At 47.5% G+C, this 19,886-nt stretch overlaps 1 protein-coding gene across 1 annotated transcript; it reads right to left on the reverse strand.

Moving 5' to 3' along the window:
• Nucleotides 1-1,145: 1,145 nt before the first annotated feature.
• On the reverse strand, nt 1,146-19,041 carry LOC110484556 (cryptochrome DASH). The gene is made up of 14 exons (XM_031504158.2): nt 18,949-19,041; nt 18,666-18,838; nt 17,531-17,624; nt 17,120-17,250; nt 15,970-16,118; nt 14,934-15,022; nt 12,854-12,927; nt 11,151-11,240; nt 9,075-9,154; nt 7,705-7,764; nt 6,512-6,669; nt 3,581-3,700; nt 2,475-2,651; nt 1,146-1,291 (listed from the first exon to the last, which is right to left on the reverse strand). The coding sequence occupies exons 1-14, from the start codon at nt 19,012-19,014 to the stop codon at nt 1,196-1,198; spliced, it is 1,557 nt and encodes a 518-aa protein (XP_031360018.1). The 5' UTR covers nt 19,015-19,041; the 3' UTR covers nt 1,146-1,195.
• Nucleotides 19,042-19,886: the final 845 nt, after the last annotated feature.

Here is a 19,886-nt window from a genome sequence, read left to right on the forward strand (position 1 = left end):
TGTTTAAAGAAAGACTGGATGTGGCACTCAGTTGAGATGGTGATGTTGGGTGACAGGTTGGACTCGATGATCTCAGAGGACTTTTCCAACCTAACTGATTCTGTGATTCTCCTGCTGGGCTTTGTCCAAATGTAGTGCCCTGCCCTCTGGAGTGGCCTGGACAGGGATCTGCTGTGTGACAGGAGACACTTATGCCAGAGAGAACAGTGCTGTCACTAAATCTGTTTCATTCTGTTCCTCACAAATCACCCCCTGATGGCTACATTCCTGCCCAGGTCCCTAATACAACAAATGGTAGAATTGTTCATGTGGCCCTGACAGGGCTTATCTTCAAAATCACTTGTTTTTTCTACTTTTGGCAGAACAACTTGCTCTTGTGTTCAGTGTCTGTTTATTTCTCATCCAGACTTGAACCCATCAACCCAATCACAGAGTGTTCAAATACTTTACAGTATTGCAGTTATTCTTTACAGAGCAGGCTCAGTGGGTCTCTAGTAGCAATAAATCCAGAACTACATCCCATCTTTGGTGGTCAAAGTGTTCAGATCTGGGCTCCCCTCAGATGACAATACTCCATGACAGCACAAATATGGCCATCTCCAAATTCCCAAACTTGTCCAGCAAGTACAAAATTCTGAATAAAAATAAAATCCTAAAACTTAAGGGATCCATTTTGAACTGCTTTTGATGCTGAGTACAAAACACAATTCTTGGCTATGAACTGAACATTTTTCAGCTTCCAGGACGGTACCCAAAACAACAGGGTACTGCAAGGAAATTTTCAGGAGGAACACACTGCTTCTCCAAAATACTGCAAGATACACAGTAAAAGAACATCCTCTGCAGTCTCTATCTGTGGAGCTCTGTAAAAGCGAGGAAGATAAAATATTCCAGTAGCAAAACTTTTAATTGCACAACGATTGGTGGGTTTGAAACTTTAAAAAATAAGCATAAGAAGTTTCAGTTCTGACTGAAAACACCTGCCACATAAACCACTGGCTCCAGATAGTAAGGAGAGGTGCTAATACACAACCTCCAAACACCCACATCCAGCGACTGTCCCTGGGAACACCAGCCAGGCAGATCCCCTGTTATTTTACCATGCCCAAAGTGTATCTTTGGCTTGTTCAAGGTGGTTAACCGTTATCCAGGCACCATCAGCAGCAAAACCTCCTGCTGAGCACTCCTTCAGCCTTCAGCAAGCATCCTTCTTGTGAGAGAAGTAAAAATCTATCCCTCTGTCCTTGCGCTGCGCTGGTCCCCTCCTGCCCCTGGGATGGGGACTTCCTCCCTGTGGCAAATGACAAGGAACAGTGAGATATTTACTGATGCTGCAGAGTGGGTTTGGTCACAAAGCAGTGCTGACATCCAGGAGAATGTGCACATGAAACTTCTGACTCCCAAGTTCACTCAAAAAGGCAGGAAGGCCTGACAGGCACTGATGTAGGCTGGGATTTAGGAAATCAGGGTTTCTGGTAAGGTGAGCTGGGAAAGTTGATCAAAATTGATCTTTTGCCTGATTGAGAAGCTTTTTGGCTTCAAGACTCATCACTGCCTCAAACTAGTGTCTCACTAATGTGCTCCTGTGCAGTCCTTTCTCTCATCTCAGGTACTAATCCAGGCCCTCCAACAACACAGGTGAAGCAGAAGGCTTTGCTTCCACAAAACTTTCCACTCATGGCAAAGGAATCTGGCCTAAAAACTTGGCACTCTACCTTGGGATTAAAACCTGAAATGGGGACATGCTTCATTCTCCACTGTCTTGGTGCAATACCTAAATTTGAGCCTCCACAAAGTATCTTCACTCAGGAGAAGGCAGGGTAGATGAATGGGGGAAAGGCAAAATGCTGAACACTCTTATAATACACAACCCTTGGTTACATCCATTTCCTTCCATACCCATCTCCTCCAAGAACAGCATCCCAGGCAGCAGATAAAAGCCTTGACATGTTGCATGATCAAGAACTCATTCTGCCCTTATTTTAAAGGGAAGATACACTCAAAAAGCAAAGTGCAAGGAGCAGTCTCATATTTTCAGGTCTTGCTGACTCCAGTTTGGATGCACTCAAGCAGGAAGTTGGTTGCTTTTACTTCCACCTCTTGAACAGAAAGGACACTGGGTTGTTTCTTTTCTGTCCACCTGTATTGGGAGGTGGTCCTGGAGAAACCCCATCCCTCTGGTGGGGCTGCCAGGGCATGGAAGGATGCTCAGAAGGATATGCTGTGGCTAAGCCTTCCTGACTATACAAGGGACAGAGAAGCAGCAAAAATTTACATCCTTCACCACTATGGGTAGGACAGACAGCTAAATAATCCTGGCTGCACAGTCCCTGTTGTGATGTAATGTGAGCTTGCATTAAAACAACTTTTTTTTTTCCCTTTACACCTGGGAAAGAAGAGCAGAACTCACAGAGACTGAGGTAGAGCAGCCCCTGGAGCCCTCCCACCCCCATCCCAGCCCTCCCAGTACTCACAGGCCTCTGGTGGATGTGGCGGCTCCACTCTGGGGCTGTCACCACTGGCTGTGGGTAGGTCTCACCTAGAGTTACTCCTGCCTGGGAGAGAGCAGCACTGCTCAGTGCCCAGGGGGTGTGGATGTCTGCTCCCTTTATGCCCTGCAGTTCTGGCACCCACAGCCGGACATAATCCCCCTGCAAACAGAACCAATGGACAGGATCCATTCAGTGACAATCTCTAAGTGCTTCCAAGCAAGGCTTTTTCTCAATGGGAAAGAGAAGAGCCAGATTTCCAGGTAGAAAAGCTGGTGCTGTACAGCATCAGTTTCCTCTAACAAGCCTTAGCCCCTCTTGCTAAATCCTCCACCCAGAATTAGTGCCTAAAGAGAGAGCTGGATGCTGGAGCTCTTCTCCCATGCTCACACTGCAGGCACAGGAGGGAGGCAGAGGTGCATTTTCAGCACTGCTCACCTGTCCTGTTTAGGACATCCTGAAATGAAGTCACCCCCAAGAAGTTTCCCATGACTGAAGGAAAAAAGGATGGCTAACTCATCTGCACACTTGTGTTCCTGAATCTCTCCTATTAACTCTACTGCTGCATCCTCTACTAGGATTAATTTCTGATTTCTTGTTAAATCCTGCCAGCTACAGTGCCAAAAGGCAACAGCACAGCCTGACGTGAAGCTAAGGAATAGTATGGAAACAGGTATGTCAGTACTGGCTAAGCACAGGGAAAGGGCAATTTATCTGCTCCTACCATTTCACAGAGAGTCAGAGGAGTCACAGGTTTAACCTACTCTTCAGCACCTCTCAAGGAATGGTTCTCTCTCTCAGGTAACTCCTGAGTTCTCCAAGAAGCTGCTCTGTGCTCAGGGAAGCATCTGACGTTCTGATGGGATGTGGCTGTGACTTGGAAGAAATGGTGACAAAACACTGACCAGGGAGTGTGTGGGGACATCCCTGGGGACAGCAGCAGGTTGTTAAATTACATTGTTCTGTACACACCAAGGAACCTGCCCGACTGCTGGCCAGGAAACACAAGAACTGGTTTTGATCTCCTCTGCTCCCTGAAAACACATGTCCTTCATGCACTCATCCCTGTAAAACAGCCACACAAGACTTACATTCCCATCATAATCCAGGCCTTGTTTGATCATGTTAAACTTCCTGTTCTCCCGTGGGTCGTTGCCAATGCCAGCACTGTACAACCAGTTGCCATAATTGCTACAAACATCATAATCCACCTTGAGAACAGAGGGAGAAAACTGTCAGAAGAGCTGGGCTGGCCCTTGGTCAATCTTCTCATCCATTCTTTAGCTCAGAGGGAAATTTCCTTGAATGGGATTCACTCCAGCCAGACTGGGGTGGTCAGAGCTCCCCCATGTTGGTACAGGCATCTAGCTCAGAAAAGGACCTGCATGGCTGCTTTTTAGTCTGGCATCAGCTTCCCAGACTACTTCAGTTCATGATCTTTATGTCAGAAAACAGGTAAAAGTCCAACCAAAGCCCTTCTCAGTTTCCTTCCTTTTAAAGGAAAATCCTTCTCTTTCTGCCATCATTTAGCAGACTTCACAAGTCTGCTAAATGAGCATTTGAATGATCATATCCCAAAATAAAGTATTCAAATATGAGAGAAAATTCTTTCTGACCAGTTACCCAGACACCACACACTGGCAAAATCATCTCTGCAGATCCTACTAGGCAGTTTGGAGAGAAGTCTAACTCAGACTGTGCAGAAAAACCACACCGTGTATATGAGGATGCAAACAATACAAACACTGCAGTTTTTTCCCATTGTCAAGTTATTCCTTCTCTAAACAAACAAAAAGCTCTCAAGGATGCTTATATACAATGGAGCAGGGCTTTTGGAACAAGCACAACTGAGAGCAGAACATGATCCCATCTGAGTGCTCTTCAGCTGGGCAAGGTGGCCTAAATCCAACACCAGAAGTTTTCCAGTTGTAGGACAATTCAAACCCTGCTCAGGAGGGAAGTGGAAGTGATAGCAAGGAGGGTTTGTGATCAGGGAGCATTCCTAGGGATGTCTGTGCTGCAAAAGCAGCAGCTGTGGCAGAAAGAGCTGGTTCAGTGCTGTTCTCTTCTTTTACTGCAGCCACAGCAGCAACCAGTCCACAAAGGGATGTTTCCAAGATCTCAGCCACTCCTGGCAGTGAGGAGCTCAATGCTCCAGGATGGCAGAAGACTCAAGGAATGGGCTCTGTCAGGCTGCCCTTTCTCTGCAGAGCCAGTGAGTGCTGGGGTCGGGTGAGCAGCAGCCAGCTCTGCTCCCTGTGCACCAGGCTTCCCCTTCCCAGCTCACTTCCTCCAGCTGGTGAGATAAGGAGGGAAGAAAGATGCCACTGGAGGCCTGACTGTGTGATTAACATGCAGGAAAGCACGTGTGGGAGGTGAGGGCAAATCCAAGGGGGCCTGGAGGAGGCAGGCTCATTTCCCCCCCAGCCTTGCCCCTTCCTGGCATTCTCTTCTGTTTGTTTCTCTGCCTTTCCCTGGGGCCTGACCCTGGGAATGAAATCAGTGAAGTCACAGCTGAGATATTCTCAGTTCAGGACACCAGTGGTCGCTGGACTTTCCCCTGGCTCCAGCGGGTTGCAGAGAGCTTGTGCCTCAGTTTCCCTGCCTGTCTGGTGTGGATGGCACACACAAACACTTGGTGGGCCTTTGCTGGCAGTACTGGAGATGAAATGGGCATTGCTTTCCTTTTTTTAGAGGCAAGTGAGATCAGTTTCAGTTCTGTACTGGCCTCTACACTTCTACAGCCACGTCTTCCCCACCAAGCTGATGTCTCCTGTGTTCTGCAGAGCTGTGTGACACAAGATGGGACCACAGGGCACAAGGATCAGCCTGTGCCACACCAACCTACAGTGGCCATCAGCATCTGGGTCTTCCCGAGGTGAAAGGGACAGTGCTAAGTTCTGCTTCCAGCAAGGCTGGTATTCATATTCCTTAGGAATAAATGTAGATAACACAGGCAGCATCTTTCTAGTGTGAGACTTTCCAGGTCTTCCTCACTTGTGGAACAGGACACACTTGTGGCAGGCTCTTGCTCTTATTTGTAAAAGCATCACTTTATGGAGCTCCCCAAACCCCTTTCTGAGGTATCCTGATGTCCTGCACTGTGTTGTTGTCCAAGCCCACTGCTGCTCCCAGCACTGGCATGGGAGAGCACCCAGATTTTCTTCCTGCAGCCAAAGCCATATCAGAGCCCAGCTCCAAAGAAGTTAAAAAAAATTACATTAAAAAAAAAGTCTCTTTTAATTGCAGATATTGGCAAGGCAACTGACCTTCTCTGCCCATCCAGCATTCCAAGTGAGTGGAAAGTTTTCTGATTGTCAGTAGACTCCTGTATCCCACAGATAAGACCTTTAATGTGAGGTTGATGTGAGTATTTGGCTTTTTTTAGTCAGTACCATGAGAATCCATGGGGACTGAGGTCAGAAATGTGACGCACCTATTTAACAGAGCTCACACAGCTGCTGATTGATATATGAGAGAGGAATTGGTGCTCCAGTTGGCAGGGAGGCCTGTAGCAGCCCCGAATGAAGAAGGATGCCTCCAGCCAGGGTGGAGCTCTGTGGAAGCTGATCCAGCCATTGTCCCTACTTGCCTGTGCTTGACTAGCTGGCTTCCCAGTCCACAGCCATCAATGCACAGACACTGTGCCAGCACACACTTCTTTTTATATTCTGTTTCTGGGCTGCCCTCCTCCCCAACCTCTGGGGTAAGCAAATCAGAGCATTGGCAGCATAATTCATGTTTCAAAGTTTTGTCAAGTGCAACAGATCTCTGGCTAAAACCCTGCACAGAGGATCTAAGTTTCCTGCAAACTTCCTAGCTGCATCTTTGTTGGTGGCAGCTCCACTGTGGCAAAATTCCTTTTACTTGTGTGAACTTTGAGAAGCTCACACACTGCAAAAAGTATCTACACAGTCTTGCAGCAACCTGAAAATTACTGATCATCACCTGTACCCTTTCTTATAAAGGGCTGTCCTCCTGCCTGTCATCAAACTTCAGGCACACAAAGGGCCCAGTCTTACCAGCAGGTATTCAAACCATTCTGCCCCCATCCTCCAGTCCAGCCCCAGGTCCTTGGTGAGGAAGCTGGCGACGTTCTGCCGCCCTCTGTTCGACATGAAGCCCGTGGCACTCAGCTCCCTCATGTTGGCATCCACAAAAGGAACCCCAGTTTTGCCCTCTGCAGAGACAAAACACAACACTGGAGTATCAGGATGCTTTTGGGCACTCATAAAACCAGCCTGTGGTCATGTATTCACAGCCATTTCCCAGGCAGTGCCAGTGCACAGCAGCAGGGAGAGATTTTGGTGTGGTTTAGCTGGAGTGCAGCCACTAAGATCCACTGGAAATTAAGCTGGGGAGAAGTTTTGGCAAGAAGTAAATATATTAAAAAAAAAAAAGTACAGAAAAATCTCAGACTGGAAAAACAATCAGGTGGGTTGCAGGGAATTTTGCAGAGTAAAATAAATATGCAGACTACAGTGAGATGGGCCAGGAACAGAAAGATTCTTGACAGGTGACTAACAGAGGGATGTACTGGACAAATCCCCCCATGGTTAGTACCTGAAAAGTAGCGTTTGTCTATTGTTAAGGAAAAGATTTACTGTGCCTGGATGATTTGTTTTATCCTGTGTGCAAATGGGTACACGTGGCATTAACACACACACACACACAAAAAAAAAAAACATACAGGGGTGTGTATTACACTGATTATAATACTTTAATCTGTTAGTCCCTCCAAGTTTTGAGATATTATGCTTGCTATTCATGTTACAACAAAGTTAAAACAGCTTAAGAAAAGGCTGTGGGATTACAAAAGATGTGATTTAGTCTAAATCTGTTGTAACCTTGTAACCAAAAGCAAACAGAACCAAATACAGCAGGCATGGAAATCTAATATTGATAAGAAGGGCTGGTCAGCCTCTGTGTGACTAAACACAAGGGACCAGCAGGTCACAAACCCTCCCTCCTGGGCAGGAAAATCTGCCTGCAGTGCACCTCAGAAAGCAGGTAACCCTGTGGGCTGCTCCTGGATGGCCTCAGGCTGGGAAGGGCAGCCACACACACTCTTACCCTGCTGATGCCAGTTTAAATGCCAGCCCTCACCATGCTGGCAGCTCCCCTCCAGAGACTGAGTCAGTGTTGGGCACATGTGAGCCCCAGCGGGCACGTGGGGAACAAAACACAGCCAGCCAAACCTGCAGCTCCTACTGACCTTTCCAACAGCTGAAGAGCTGAAGGTCCTTTTTCCAGGGGATGTCTTTACTTTGAAGCCCTGTGGAGGAAAATAATGACCTGCTGATGAAGAAATACTGACAGAGGCATTTACTCAAACCACAACACAGCCAGGGGAGCTTGGTTGACACAAGGAGTAAGGGTGAAACTTGGCCTCTCAGGGCCATTACAAACAAACCTTATGCACAGGTTTAGAGATGATCCATTCCTCCCCTCAACTGTTGCAAAAGGGTGTCTTTTGCACACAGAGGGTGCTCAAGCCCTAATGGATTTTGTCTATTTGTTTTGCTGATGTTTTCTCTTATTTTTTTTCCTTTTTTAATTAAAAATGACTCAGACCTCACAAGTAGACAGAGGCCCACGCTGGTATTTTCTTTTTCAGTTTACTCCAGTACAAAGTTTATGTGAAATGTGTTTCTGTAGCAGGTACTACACCCAGAATTACCTGGCAGAAGCCCTGGGCAACACTTTGCCCCTGCAAATGGGATAGAAACAGATGAGGGGGATGATTTAATGTTTGCAGGATCCATTGGCAATTACAGCCTTCTGTGCAATGGAGCAGAGGCAGCAGGGACAACTCAGCTCTAGCTGCAAACATTCAAGATCAGGCCCACCACTGGCATCCAGTGCCATCAGAGCAGCCACACAGGCCTGGCAGATGTGACACAGGGCCTGAAGGAGACGTGTCCCTCTGCAGCCACAGCTGGATGCCAGGTAGGCTGTCCTGGAGCATCTAAGCCAGTGCTGCTTCGCCTGCAGAGCAGCTCACCCAGCACAGGCATCACCTGCAGGGCCTCCTGACACATGGACTGGGTATTTGTTGTTGCACTGAGTGCTCAGACCCCCATTTCACAGGCACATTCCTGTCACTGGGGCTGGAGCCAAATTTTTCTCTATTCCTACATAGTGCAGTATCTGGTTTCTTGGGATTCACCCTGCTGGGTCAGTTCCTGCTCTGTCCCAGGTTCTCTGGAGAACTCAGGCAAGCTTGAAGCCTGGATTCTGCTGAAAGGTGGAATGTCTCTGGGAACACGACCTCCACTCTTCTTGTGCTGCTGTTTCCCACAGAAATGTGTCAATATATACTATATATATTATATATTATATATTGACACATATATATATGTGTGTCAATAATACTCCCTGTATCTAATCAGACTTGGGGATCACTGTCCAGCACCGTGGTGCTGAGGCACTTCTGTTCTATCAGAGTTCCCAGCAGCATCCCAGGGTGGTGACACAAGCACCATTTGTATAACTTAATACAACTTAATGCCAACAGCCTCTTCTCTTACTTTCCCTGTTGTAAGAGAGTCCCTTTCCCCTCTAAATGTGGTGATCCATACACACCTCTTAATGAGAAAATCCTTCTGCCATACTTCAGGGCCACAAACCGAAAATAATCCCTCCACAGCAGTTCAAACAGGACCCTGAAACACAAAGGCATCTCAGCATTCCACTGTGGCTCACTTATGATTACTGAACAAGGATTTTGCTTCCCTACAACCCACCATTACCACTGTGAAGTTTATTCACAACCAGCCATTTCAGGCACCTTCCCCATGACAGCAGTTCTTTCCCCAGGCCTGCTTACCTGTCTTACAGGAAAAGCAAACTCTGCATCAATCACCTGGGAAGCTTTCCTTAGCTCACATGCAGGAGCAGAGTTTCAGGAAACATGTTCCTCCTCCATCCCTGCTGGGATGTAATTCTCCACAGAGCAGGGCAAGGCCCTGACTGAGCTTCACACTTTGGCAGGAGCGAGCACATCAGCACATTCCTGAGAGCTTTCTGTTGATTTATTTGTGTTGATTTAAGCAATAACCTTTGCAAGGGACTCTAAGACACCTTTCAAAACTGATTTACAGTGCTCCAACCCATTAGATCAGGTGCTAGGCCCACCAAAAAAAAAAAAAAAGGACAGTTTTATATTAAAAACATATATAAAAAGAGTTTCTTCTAAAATTATGGCACATCAGCCTCAGAGACCTGCTTCAACTCTATGCCATATGTGAAGCACTCTACTCAGCTGATTTTTAGGCTGACAAGATCCTTCTAGATAATCTGGTTATGGAACAAAATCACAGAATTAGGGAATCAGATTGGTTAGAAAAGACTTCTGAGACCATCCAGGCCCATCTATGACCAAACACCACGGTGTCAACCAGACCATGGCACCTTTCTTTAAATACCTTCAAGGACAGTGACTCCACCATGTCCCTGGGAAATCCACTCCCATGTCTAATCACCCCTCCAGTGAAGAAATTCCTCCTAATGTCCAACCTGAACAGGACACTGTCCACATCCTAAAAAGTAGTGTCATAACACTGAGGTTCAATGAGTCTCTCATGTGCAGCCACCATGACCTGTACTTCATTGTACAAGAGCTTGACAGCTTATCTTTTATAATTACTGAACACTTTAAAATGCTAAAATCACCATGGCATGCCAGCTGCCAGCAGGCTGTCTGACTGTTAGATGGAAAACAGGATATGTTCATTTCTTGAAATCTTTCCTCTCTTAACTGTCTTTGAAGTAAAAAAAACTCCAAACATACACTTCATGGGTGTTGATATTTTATCTGTCTTTTGAATTTTAATGAAACTGAGCATTTTGGCCAGAATGGTTGGCAATGTTCTGCCTGTTCCTCACCAACCACTGTGCTGTTTGACATGTTGCAAATGTAACAAACCAAAATGAATATTTAGTTCTAGCATTTGGACAGACGTTACGGTTTGGGATTTTTCCCATCCAGGTCTAGTGTTAGGCCAGGCTCTAACATGAACCTGTTTCTCTATCAGAACTCCAGGTTCTGATTGACAGTGTCTGGGCAGAGCTGAACAAGTTCAAGGCCAGCCCAGGGATGGATAAACTGATGGATGCATTAAACCCAATTCCCAGTGCCCTCTTCCCCTCTGCTCTGACATAGTGGGCATGGCCAGGCAGCTGAGCAAACACAGAGCCACTTGCTGGACTTGTGGCCATGGGACCCTCAAACACAATGAGATTTGCACGAGTCACACAGTCACTGAGACTTCTGGGCTCATATCCTCAGTCTGAGAAACCCTTTGGCTTTTATTTGTAAACTATTCCTCCTTCTCATTAAGCCCATAAGAACACAGAGATGGATGGTGCTGATTTGCTGAGATTGTTTTCAAAAATCATGAGCCACACTTTCCCAGCAATTATAATGACAACTGGCATTGATAATCTTTACTTACAAAGTGCCTAAAGCCCCTGGGTGTCAAAGACAGACTAATAAATCTGTGCTGAAAGAGAACTACAGTGCAAGCCAGAGGAACAGCAGGCAGGCACAGGAAAAACAAACATTAATTACAAAGAGAGTTAACAAATCACTCTCCTGTGCATGAAATGCCAGGTTCCTTTTCAGAGGAAATAAGCCATGCTGATGGTGCAAAGACATACCAGTATGTGCTCTCATTTGCTGTTCTCTCCCTCTCATACTTCTGGATCTGCTCATAGATGTATCGAGGTGAGATGCAGCCCAGTGCCAGCCTGAAAGCAGAGCAATAATGTCCTGAATGCCACGCAGGACTGACAGCTTCATGTCAGCTCAGGGGGAGGAGAAGGGCAGTTTTGTGGCTAGAGTTGTTGTATAAAAATTTTAGTTGGCTTCCAGTTCTCACCCTGACTTCCTAAATGGCTTTAGTCGGGTTGTAACTTCTCTGCAACTCTTCAAGAGTGAAAATTCTCTTCCAAGAATCAAGATCCCCTCCCTCCTGGGGTATGATTGTTACAGGAGTCTCCAAGCTATAGAGACAAATCATTTTACTCAAGTTGAACAAGTTTTGTCTAAATGATTTAACAAAGCAAATGACACACCCAGAAAAGAATCTCAAATGTCAACCTCTGCATCACATGTCCTACCTGTCCTTTTACCACAAACCTCCTTATCCTATGCCCAGGGCTCCTTTTCCTGCAGAGCCTCAGTGGCTCCTTTGAGCAACCACAGAGGCAAGTGACTGCTGAAAATCTGAGCCCTGGCAGGAAAACTAGGGAATCAAACCATGCTCTGGCATTTCAACCCACTGGGCTCCTTCCATTTTTTCCAAATCAGTGCTGTTGCAAGACAGGAAAGAACTTGCAGACTCCAACCCTATCATACAGAGTAATAAAGAACAACTTTTACTTTGCTTTCCCTAGAAATGCATTTTACAATTCCACTACAGCTTGTGGAAACACTGGATGTTTTAATGAATTGTGGAAAACAGAAAGAACTACTTTGAAGAGTTTTTCCTTAATTCCTGATGAGCTCTAAAGGCCAGTATGAGATGGGAATGACTGGCTGCAACATGAACTGCTCTGATTTTGATTATGTGACAGGGGAACATTTTGGGGCAGATAGATCAGGACTGCTTGCTCTGAGCAAATGGTCAGCTTGGAAAAACTCAAGTGGAGGCCACAAATAACAAACTTCCACAGAGCCAGCAGTCCTGGGATCCCAAAGTGCCACCAGATGGAGCCAACCCACTGCAACCATCACAGCACAAAGCTCGCTGGAAACAAATCCTGACCTGCAACAGCCTCAGAAATTTGGTTCTCATTGCAATTCTGTTGGGAGAATCCAGATGCTCTCAGCTTAGGCTGAACTGGGTTCTGCTGCTGCTTCAGTTCCAGTCTGGAATTAACTCTGCCTCTTCCAGCACCAGGAACTAAAGCCCCTAATTAAAAACCAAAATATTTAGCTGGACAAAAGATCTTTCCCAACAGGAATAATCAGAAGTGTCTCTTCACCCCGCAGAATGGCAGTGAGGTGGGGTGACCTGCCCCAGACTATGCAGGAAACCAGGATTAGGCTGAGTTCTGCTACAGCCCTACCAACACACTGAAGCTGTGTTGCTTCCCTGCCTTTCCCTTCCCACACAAAGCAGCACGAAGCCAAAGGCAAATGGTGAGTCCCTCCTGCTCCCTGTCAACACTTGGCACAGTTCTGCCTCACTGCAGCAGTTCCAGGGAAGTTCAGCCTCAGAGCTGCTCTACCACAATAAAAAGGGCCAAAGGAAGCACACCTAGACCCCTACCCATGCCCACCAGCACTCAGCAGACAGGTAACACCTCTTTGGGATGGAAGCAGAAAAGGATTTTCAAGTCTCAACAAAAATCTTTACCATGGTGCGAATTTCGTTGAGTAATCCATTCCCACCAGCCCATTCCGAGTCTCCTTGTAAGAAGCAACCAGATTCTGTGAGAGCAAAAGAAAAAGTTTCAATACTTTACAAGCAACCTGCTAAATGTTCTTTCCTTCTGGAGCCAGAGCAACCTGGCAGGGCTGGGTTCCCTCTCATGGCTGCCTGCAAGGATTGCACAGCTGCCCAATTCCTGCCTCCAGCACACAGGCATGAATCAGGCCAGCAGTTTCATTATAGCTCTGGGGTGTGTCACAAGCTGTGCTCCCTGCTTCAGCCTACAGCTCCTTTCTCTCTACAAGCACTGTGCACCTGGCCGTGCTGCTCCCTGCCCGTTCCCATCTGATCCTGGATCAAAAACCCACTGAAAAGCACCAGTGGAACTGGTTGCATGGGGGTTATAGAATCAGTGTGACAGCCCCCAATGCTCAGCTGCAGGAACTCTGACCACCGTTGCTTCTGTGCCCCACACATTTACAGCAGCAGGCAGATCTTCCATATTCTGAGCATTCCATGGACAATGCAAATGTCATAGGGAAGACAAGTCTCTCCTTGATCACCTTCACTGCACAGGTTACAATTGCTAAAGGGTTGTTGTAGGTCACTGGGAAAGACAGTATTTGCATGACAATAAAAGAAGGAACAGGTTTTCCAGCTCTGGTTATATTAATGCTTCACCAAGATCAAAAGCTACACACACTTGTACTCATTTTGGTTGGGATGGAGTTAATTTTCTTCACTGCAGCTAATCTGGGGTTGTTTTGGATTTGTGCTGAAAACAGTGCAGAGAGCACACCAGTGTTTTCCTTACTGCTGAGCAGAGCTCAAACAGCCTCAAGGCCTTTTCTGCTTCTCTCACCACCCCACCCTGAGTAGGCTGGGGGTACACGAGGATTTGGAAGAGGACACAGCTGGGACAGCTGACCCCAACGGTATTCTAGACCACATGATGTCATGCTCAGCATATAAAGCTGGAAGTCAGGATGTTTGGAGTGATGCCATTTGTATTCCCAAGTAACTGTGATGGAGCCCTGCTTTCCTGGGGATGGCTGAACACCTACCCACTGGTGGGAAGAATTAAGTGAATCCTTACCTTGCTTTGCCTGGGCAAACAGCTTTTGCTTTCCCCATTAAATGGTCTTTAACTCAACACGTGACTTTTCTCACTTTAATCCTTCTGAATCTCTCCTCCATCTCACTGGCAGGAACTGAGGGAGCAGCTGCTGTAGGGCTGAGCTGCCTTATGGGGTTAAACCAGGACAACGCTACCCAAAAGCAAAGCAATGCAGGAAGTTGGGAAATACAGCTGAAAGGATGCCCTGGGGGCTGCCCCAGTGAGGCACTGGGAACATCACACTTTTAACCCATCTCAGCTGGAGAGGTGCTCCTTCCTTACCCAGAAAACTGCTTGGGGTCTGATGCTGCTGGAAATCAGCACATGTACCCTTGAATTCAGACATGGCAAATTGAAGACAGTTCCTCAAACTAGACCATAAAAAAGTTCAAAAACTGTGTGACAAAATGCAGTCAGCGGGAGCTTCACTCCACCAAAGCAAGGAAACAAATAGTTGCTGTCATTATTGGCTGCAAGATTCTAAACCAGACTACAGAAACCTCCTACTATTTATAACTGCAGGCAGAACTTGGGTTGGTTGCTCCTCACCCCAGTAGCAATTCCAGCCCTTTAGGCCACTTTTCACTCCTCCAAAACAGAGGAGCTACATTGCTGATGATGTGGGACATGAGCATAGAAGGAGCAAATCAAGGTAAAGCAGCTAAAAAGTTTTGTCCCAAGTCCCAGAAGTTAATGGAAAAAAATACTTCAGAGAGATGGCCAGTAAACTAGGTTCCTAAGTATTTGGCTTACATTTCCCAGACCCAGAGGACTTCTTTTTGGTCTAGTTTGTCTCTCTGAAAAACTGAAATAATGCTAATTCCCTCATTTGTGAAATTTTATATGGGAGCTAAGGAAATATTATTAGGAAGTGAAATTCCAGCCTCACCCACTTGCACGGCCATGTGTACAAGGGAGAGGATGTAGGCGAGGAAATGTACGAGTTACCGTGTCCCAAAAATAATATTGCAGCCTCATTAAAGCCTGGGTCTCTCCTCCACTGCACGGGAAGGCAGTTCTGGGGTCAGCCACGGGATCTGCCACAGAAAACACCAACACCTTGTTACCCCTGGGAAAGCACCTCAAAGGCAGGGAGCTTAAAATCTAGGCATGCTCAGCAGTGGGGATGTCTGCTCTGGGGGCATAAAAGATTATGTGGTCTTCCTTTAAAATAAGGGTCATTTGAAACATATTAAAAATCACTAAGGATGTTTCCTACCTGGGTGCAGGGTAGGAAATTCCCATACAAGGATTTTACCTGCATTTGCAGGGTGAGTGAACTGAGGCTTAATGACAGCTTGAAGGATAACCACTGCTTCTGTGTTTTGACTCTCAGCAAGAGATGTATCATAGAATCACAGAATGGTTTGGGTTGGAAGGGACATTAAAGATCATCCAGATCCAACCTCCTGCCATGGGCAGGGACACCTTCCTCTATCCCAAGTTGCTCCAAGCCCTGTTCAGCCTGGACTTGAACACTTCCAGGGATACCACATCCACAATTTTTCTGGGCAGCTTGTGCCAGGGCCTCACCAGCCTCACAGGGAAGAATTTCTTTCTCACATCTAATCTAAATCTACTCTCTTTAATTTGAAGGCAAATATCTGCCTATTCCTGCAACTAAAGACAGATGCTTCTACAGCACCTCCCAGACTGAAAGAGCCATGATAATCCAGTCATCCTTAGGGACATTTTATGTATCTCTCAAGCACTAGTTGCCTCTGCATTTTTACAGAACAATATTTTTTTCTGTGACAATATAATAAGCCCTGCAAGATGTTTGGTTTGTATTAACCATCAGAGCTCAAGTGCAACCAGTACAGGTGCCTGAATCAGCCTGGCTGAACATCTGTGAATCTGGAGCAGCGGGAAATTATTTACTTTGTAAACCACATTTTTTCCAAACAGACCTAAGTAGGATATTTTGAAGAACAGAATCTAAGCAGGATTTCAGTAGAGCAACTTCCAAATTAAGTTTCCTTACCCTTCTGCCCAAAATCCTCCATTGTAGGGATGCTCCCTTCTTCCAGCCCTGGAGCCAGGGGCTTTAGCTGAGCTGCCATCCGCAGGGTGGGCCGGACCTTGGCCCCGGATTCGAGCCCTTTTCTGAAGTGGGTGTAGACATCAGGTAACCTGCACAGAGGGGAGCAGCCAGGTCACTGCCCCAGCCCTCCACACACCACTCACCCCTTCCTCAGGAGCAGGATTAGCATTCCAGGCTGTCCTCTCACCCTGTTTGAACACTGCCAGGCACAACAGGGGCAGATGCCCCCGGGGATAACAGCCACCAGAAGCTCAGCCCTTTGCCCAATTTCTTTTTACTTCTGATGCAAATTGTGCCTTTTCAATTTGAGGTGTGCCCTGGTGGGGAAATCCATGAGAGCCAGGTTTATCTCACCTAATTTCTGATTAGCACAGCTGATGTCAGTGTAAAAATCTACATCCTCCAGGTGCCTTTTCAGTCAAAGGAGAAAAACAGGCATTTTCATGGCCTGACTTGTCTGCCCTTATTATACACATTTTCTACAGAACACCATGAATCACTCAACTCCATCAACCACACTTCAGGTGACTGCTGAGGGAGCAGTGCAGAGTACACACACCAAAGAGGGGCTGGAAATAAATAATCTCAAATCCCCTCCAACCCAAACCATTTAGTGGTTCTATAAAGTTGCTTCAGGTGAAGTTTAGATTGGATATGATATCAAGAATATCTTCTTCAGAGAAAGGATGGTCAGGCTGGAACAAGCTGTCCAGCTGTCCAGGGAAGGGGCGGAGTCACTGTCCCTGGTGGATGTAATAGATGTGCAGATGTGGCATTAAAGGATGTGGTTTACTAGTGGGGTTGGATTAGTTAATGGCTTGATTTTATGATCTTAGAGGTCTTTTCCAGTTCTTTAATGAATGGTCAAATACACACCTTGGCTTTATACACAGAGAAGCATAAATCCTACTAATGCAGAGGGCTGAATGTGCCGCTTCCCCTTCGTGTGCCTGAGCATGATGGCACTGCTCCATAAAAGCACAAACAGATTAAATAATAGCTCCTTTCCCTGTGGGACCAGGGCACTGGGAGCCCTCCTGAGTGAGAAACACATGGCACAGTGGAGGGGTGACACCACGGAGCAGCCCACCTGTCAATAGGCCTGAAGGGAAGATCATCCCGATGATAGAGCGTGGAGCCCCAAAATGTCTGAATCTTCACCCCGTGCTGCCTGCACACCTGGCACAGCCCCTTCTCCACATCCAGCTCCTCCTGCGTGGCCTAAGGAGAACACAAAAGTGAGGCCAGGGCTGCACAAATGCAGCTCCCACATGCACAAAAACCCTGGTCCCTGGTTTTGCCCTCCTCATGATTCTCCACATTGCCTTCCTCCCACTCAGGGAGTCCCCATCCCAGGAACTACCCAGTTCCCCCAAGGTTAACAACACCACAGCCAAGAAAGGCTCTGAACACACAGGATCTGCATCACCACTTGGTCGTGGAAGAAACCTTCACAGCATGATTTTACTTTTTAACTGTGTCACTCGAGTATTTCCCTTACCTCTTCATGGAAAACCACAGCAGTGACAGAGCCCAGCTGAGTAATCAGATCACAGACCACATCTTCTGGCTTCCCCTTCCTCACAACCAGAGTACTAAAATACAAAATATTAGCCTGAAACAGGTTTTTTTATTGTTATTTATGTGCACAAGAGGCCATCATCCCAGCCCAGGCAGGCACTCGTGTCCTAGTTTTCTATGGAGCACAAACAGTGTGTGGAGGCAGGCAGACAGGATTTGACCAGCCTGCATTTTTTAGGAGCCCCTGAACAGAGTTTGTAAGCCTCTGGGGCTTAGTTTGTGTCAAACACATTTCTGCCACTCTGGATGCCTTAGAAAGGATGCCTGGGCACAACGCCAGGCTGTTACCTAAAAGTGAATCTGTTCATCCTCACACACTAAAGAGATTCAAGAGCTGGCTGATCCACCTTGTCCACGTTTCTCAGAGAGGTCGTCCCATCCCTGGAAATATTCAAAGTCAGACTGAACAGGCCTCTGAACCTGATCTGGTTGAAGATGTCCCCTACTCATTGCAGGGGGACTGGACTAGATGGCCCTTAAAGTTCCCTTCCAAGCCAATCTATTCTATGACTCCATGCTCTTTTGCTCTGCAAAGTCAGATATTATCTGGTAGTAGATTCTTCAGGCCATGGTCTACCCCAATGATGTTTCTAAAAGCATCGTAAACAAGGATATCTGAGTTCAGAGCCTGGTTTAGTGGGACAGGGCATAAGGAAATGTTACTCTCCAGTCTCAGAAGCCAGGCTCCTTGTTGGTCTGTCTCCAGCCAGTTCCCAGGGAAAGCTCTCCAGGAAGGCTCCTGGCCACAGTGGCTACTGTAATTGCCCACATCTCAAAATTCTGCCGTTCACGTTTCCCACTGTCAGCACTCTGGGCAAAGCACTCAAGGCTGACACTCATCTGAGTTACCTGAGACAGCAAAATCCACGGCACAGAGCCTGGATGGCTCTTTGTCCCCCTGCAGGTGACCACAGCAGGGGCTACCCACGGGACCCCGCTGTGGCTCTCTGAAATCAGCCACCACCGGAGCCCAGAGCACCCGACACGGGTATGTGCTGAAAGGGATTAGGAAAATAGGAATGTATGTGGTGTTTACATGGTGCTTCCTCAACTACCTTCCTTTTTTCTTGAGCGTTTCCCTCAGATCCTTCACACTTTCCAGCAAAAACCTGAGCCTGTGGGGCCCCGTCTTCGGCAGGCGGTAGCAGTGGGTGCCCAGGTAGTGCCGCGGGTCGAAGCAGTAGAGGGGAATCACGAAATCTGCGTTGTGCTGAGCCCAGTGGAGCACCTGGAAACACGGAGCGGGCCGTGAGAGCTGCCGGGGCGGGATGCAGGAGAATCCCTCCCCATCCTGCCCACCAGCAGGGCTGTCCCTGCACAACCCGCGGCGGTCCCTACCTGGTTGTCGTGGGCGCGCAGGTCGCAGCGCAGCAGGCAGATGGCCGTGCCCGCTGTCCCCGACATTCTCACTCGCTGTGGCCTCTCCCAGCTCGCCCGGGCCGGCTCCGTGCCCCTCTGCCCGGCCTCTCATCCCGCCCCGCCGGGGAGGAGCCGTCCTGCCCCGGATCCCCGCGTCCGCCCCCAGCGCATCCCGTGGTTCGGGCGCGCCCGTCCCGCATCCCGGGAGGGACCGCGGGGAGTTCGCTTCCCTCGCTCCGCGGTCCCCCTGGTCCCCCTGCCTCTTACTGCTGCGTGGTTTTTTAACCTCTTTCTCTTTTAAGATCTCTTTATCTTTCACAGCGCCAGCGAATCGCCTCGCTCCGCGCTGCTGAGGTGACAGCGACCCTGTGCTGAGGTCGGTGACATGCTTGGACAGTGCTGATGCTTTAAATGCCACCGCTGCGATGTGATGGCCACTAGCGCAGGAACCAGCTTTGCAGAGAGCTTGTCACCTGCCGGCCGACAGAAGGCAAACTGTGGATGAGCAATATTTAATGTACTTGGTTCTCAGCGCTGACAAAAGTGGCTGAAATGAAAAGGCTTGGCCTCATCCTATTGCTTCCATCAGCTGACATTGGGCACCAGTGGTCACACATCCCTTACTCACTGAATTGTCCCTCAGGATTCTTTTAGTTTTTCATTCAGCTACTCTTGTAAGAGGAAACCAAGCACAGGAACTGCCTGCTCAAGGAAGCAGTGGAGTCACCATCCTTAGGAACACAGCTTAGTGGCGGATGTGGCAGCGCTGGGTTAATGGTTTTACTCTAAGTCTTTTCCAACTTGAACGATTCTGTGATTCTATGAAATGCTTGGTTTATGAGTTCTCCAGCCACCTGTTTCCCTTGTGTAACTCCACTGATTGTCCTGGGATGGGAGAGAAATGGAGAAGGGGTTAA

Source organism: Lonchura striata, chromosome 1 (genome assembly GCF_046129695.1).
Source record: "Lonchura striata isolate bLonStr1 chromosome 1, bLonStr1.mat, whole genome shotgun sequence".
Classification (NCBI taxonomy): Eukaryota; Metazoa; Chordata; class Aves; order Passeriformes; family Estrildidae; genus Lonchura; species Lonchura striata.

Excerpts from the sequence above, each read along its gene's own strand:
- LOC110484556 (XM_031504158.2), bottom strand. The coding sequence starts at position 19,014 with ATGTCGGGGACAGCGGGCACGGCCATCTGCCTGCTGCGCTGCGACCTG. Across the intron at positions 18,839-18,948 it reads TGCGCGCCCACGACAACCAG|GTGCTCCACTGGGCTCAGCA; the intron begins GTAGGGACCGCC and ends CCGTGTTTCCAG. Across the intron at positions 11,241-12,853 it reads TCAACGAAATTCGCACCATG|GCTGGCACTGGGCTGCATCT; the intron begins GTAAAGATTTTT and ends CTCTGCTTTCAG.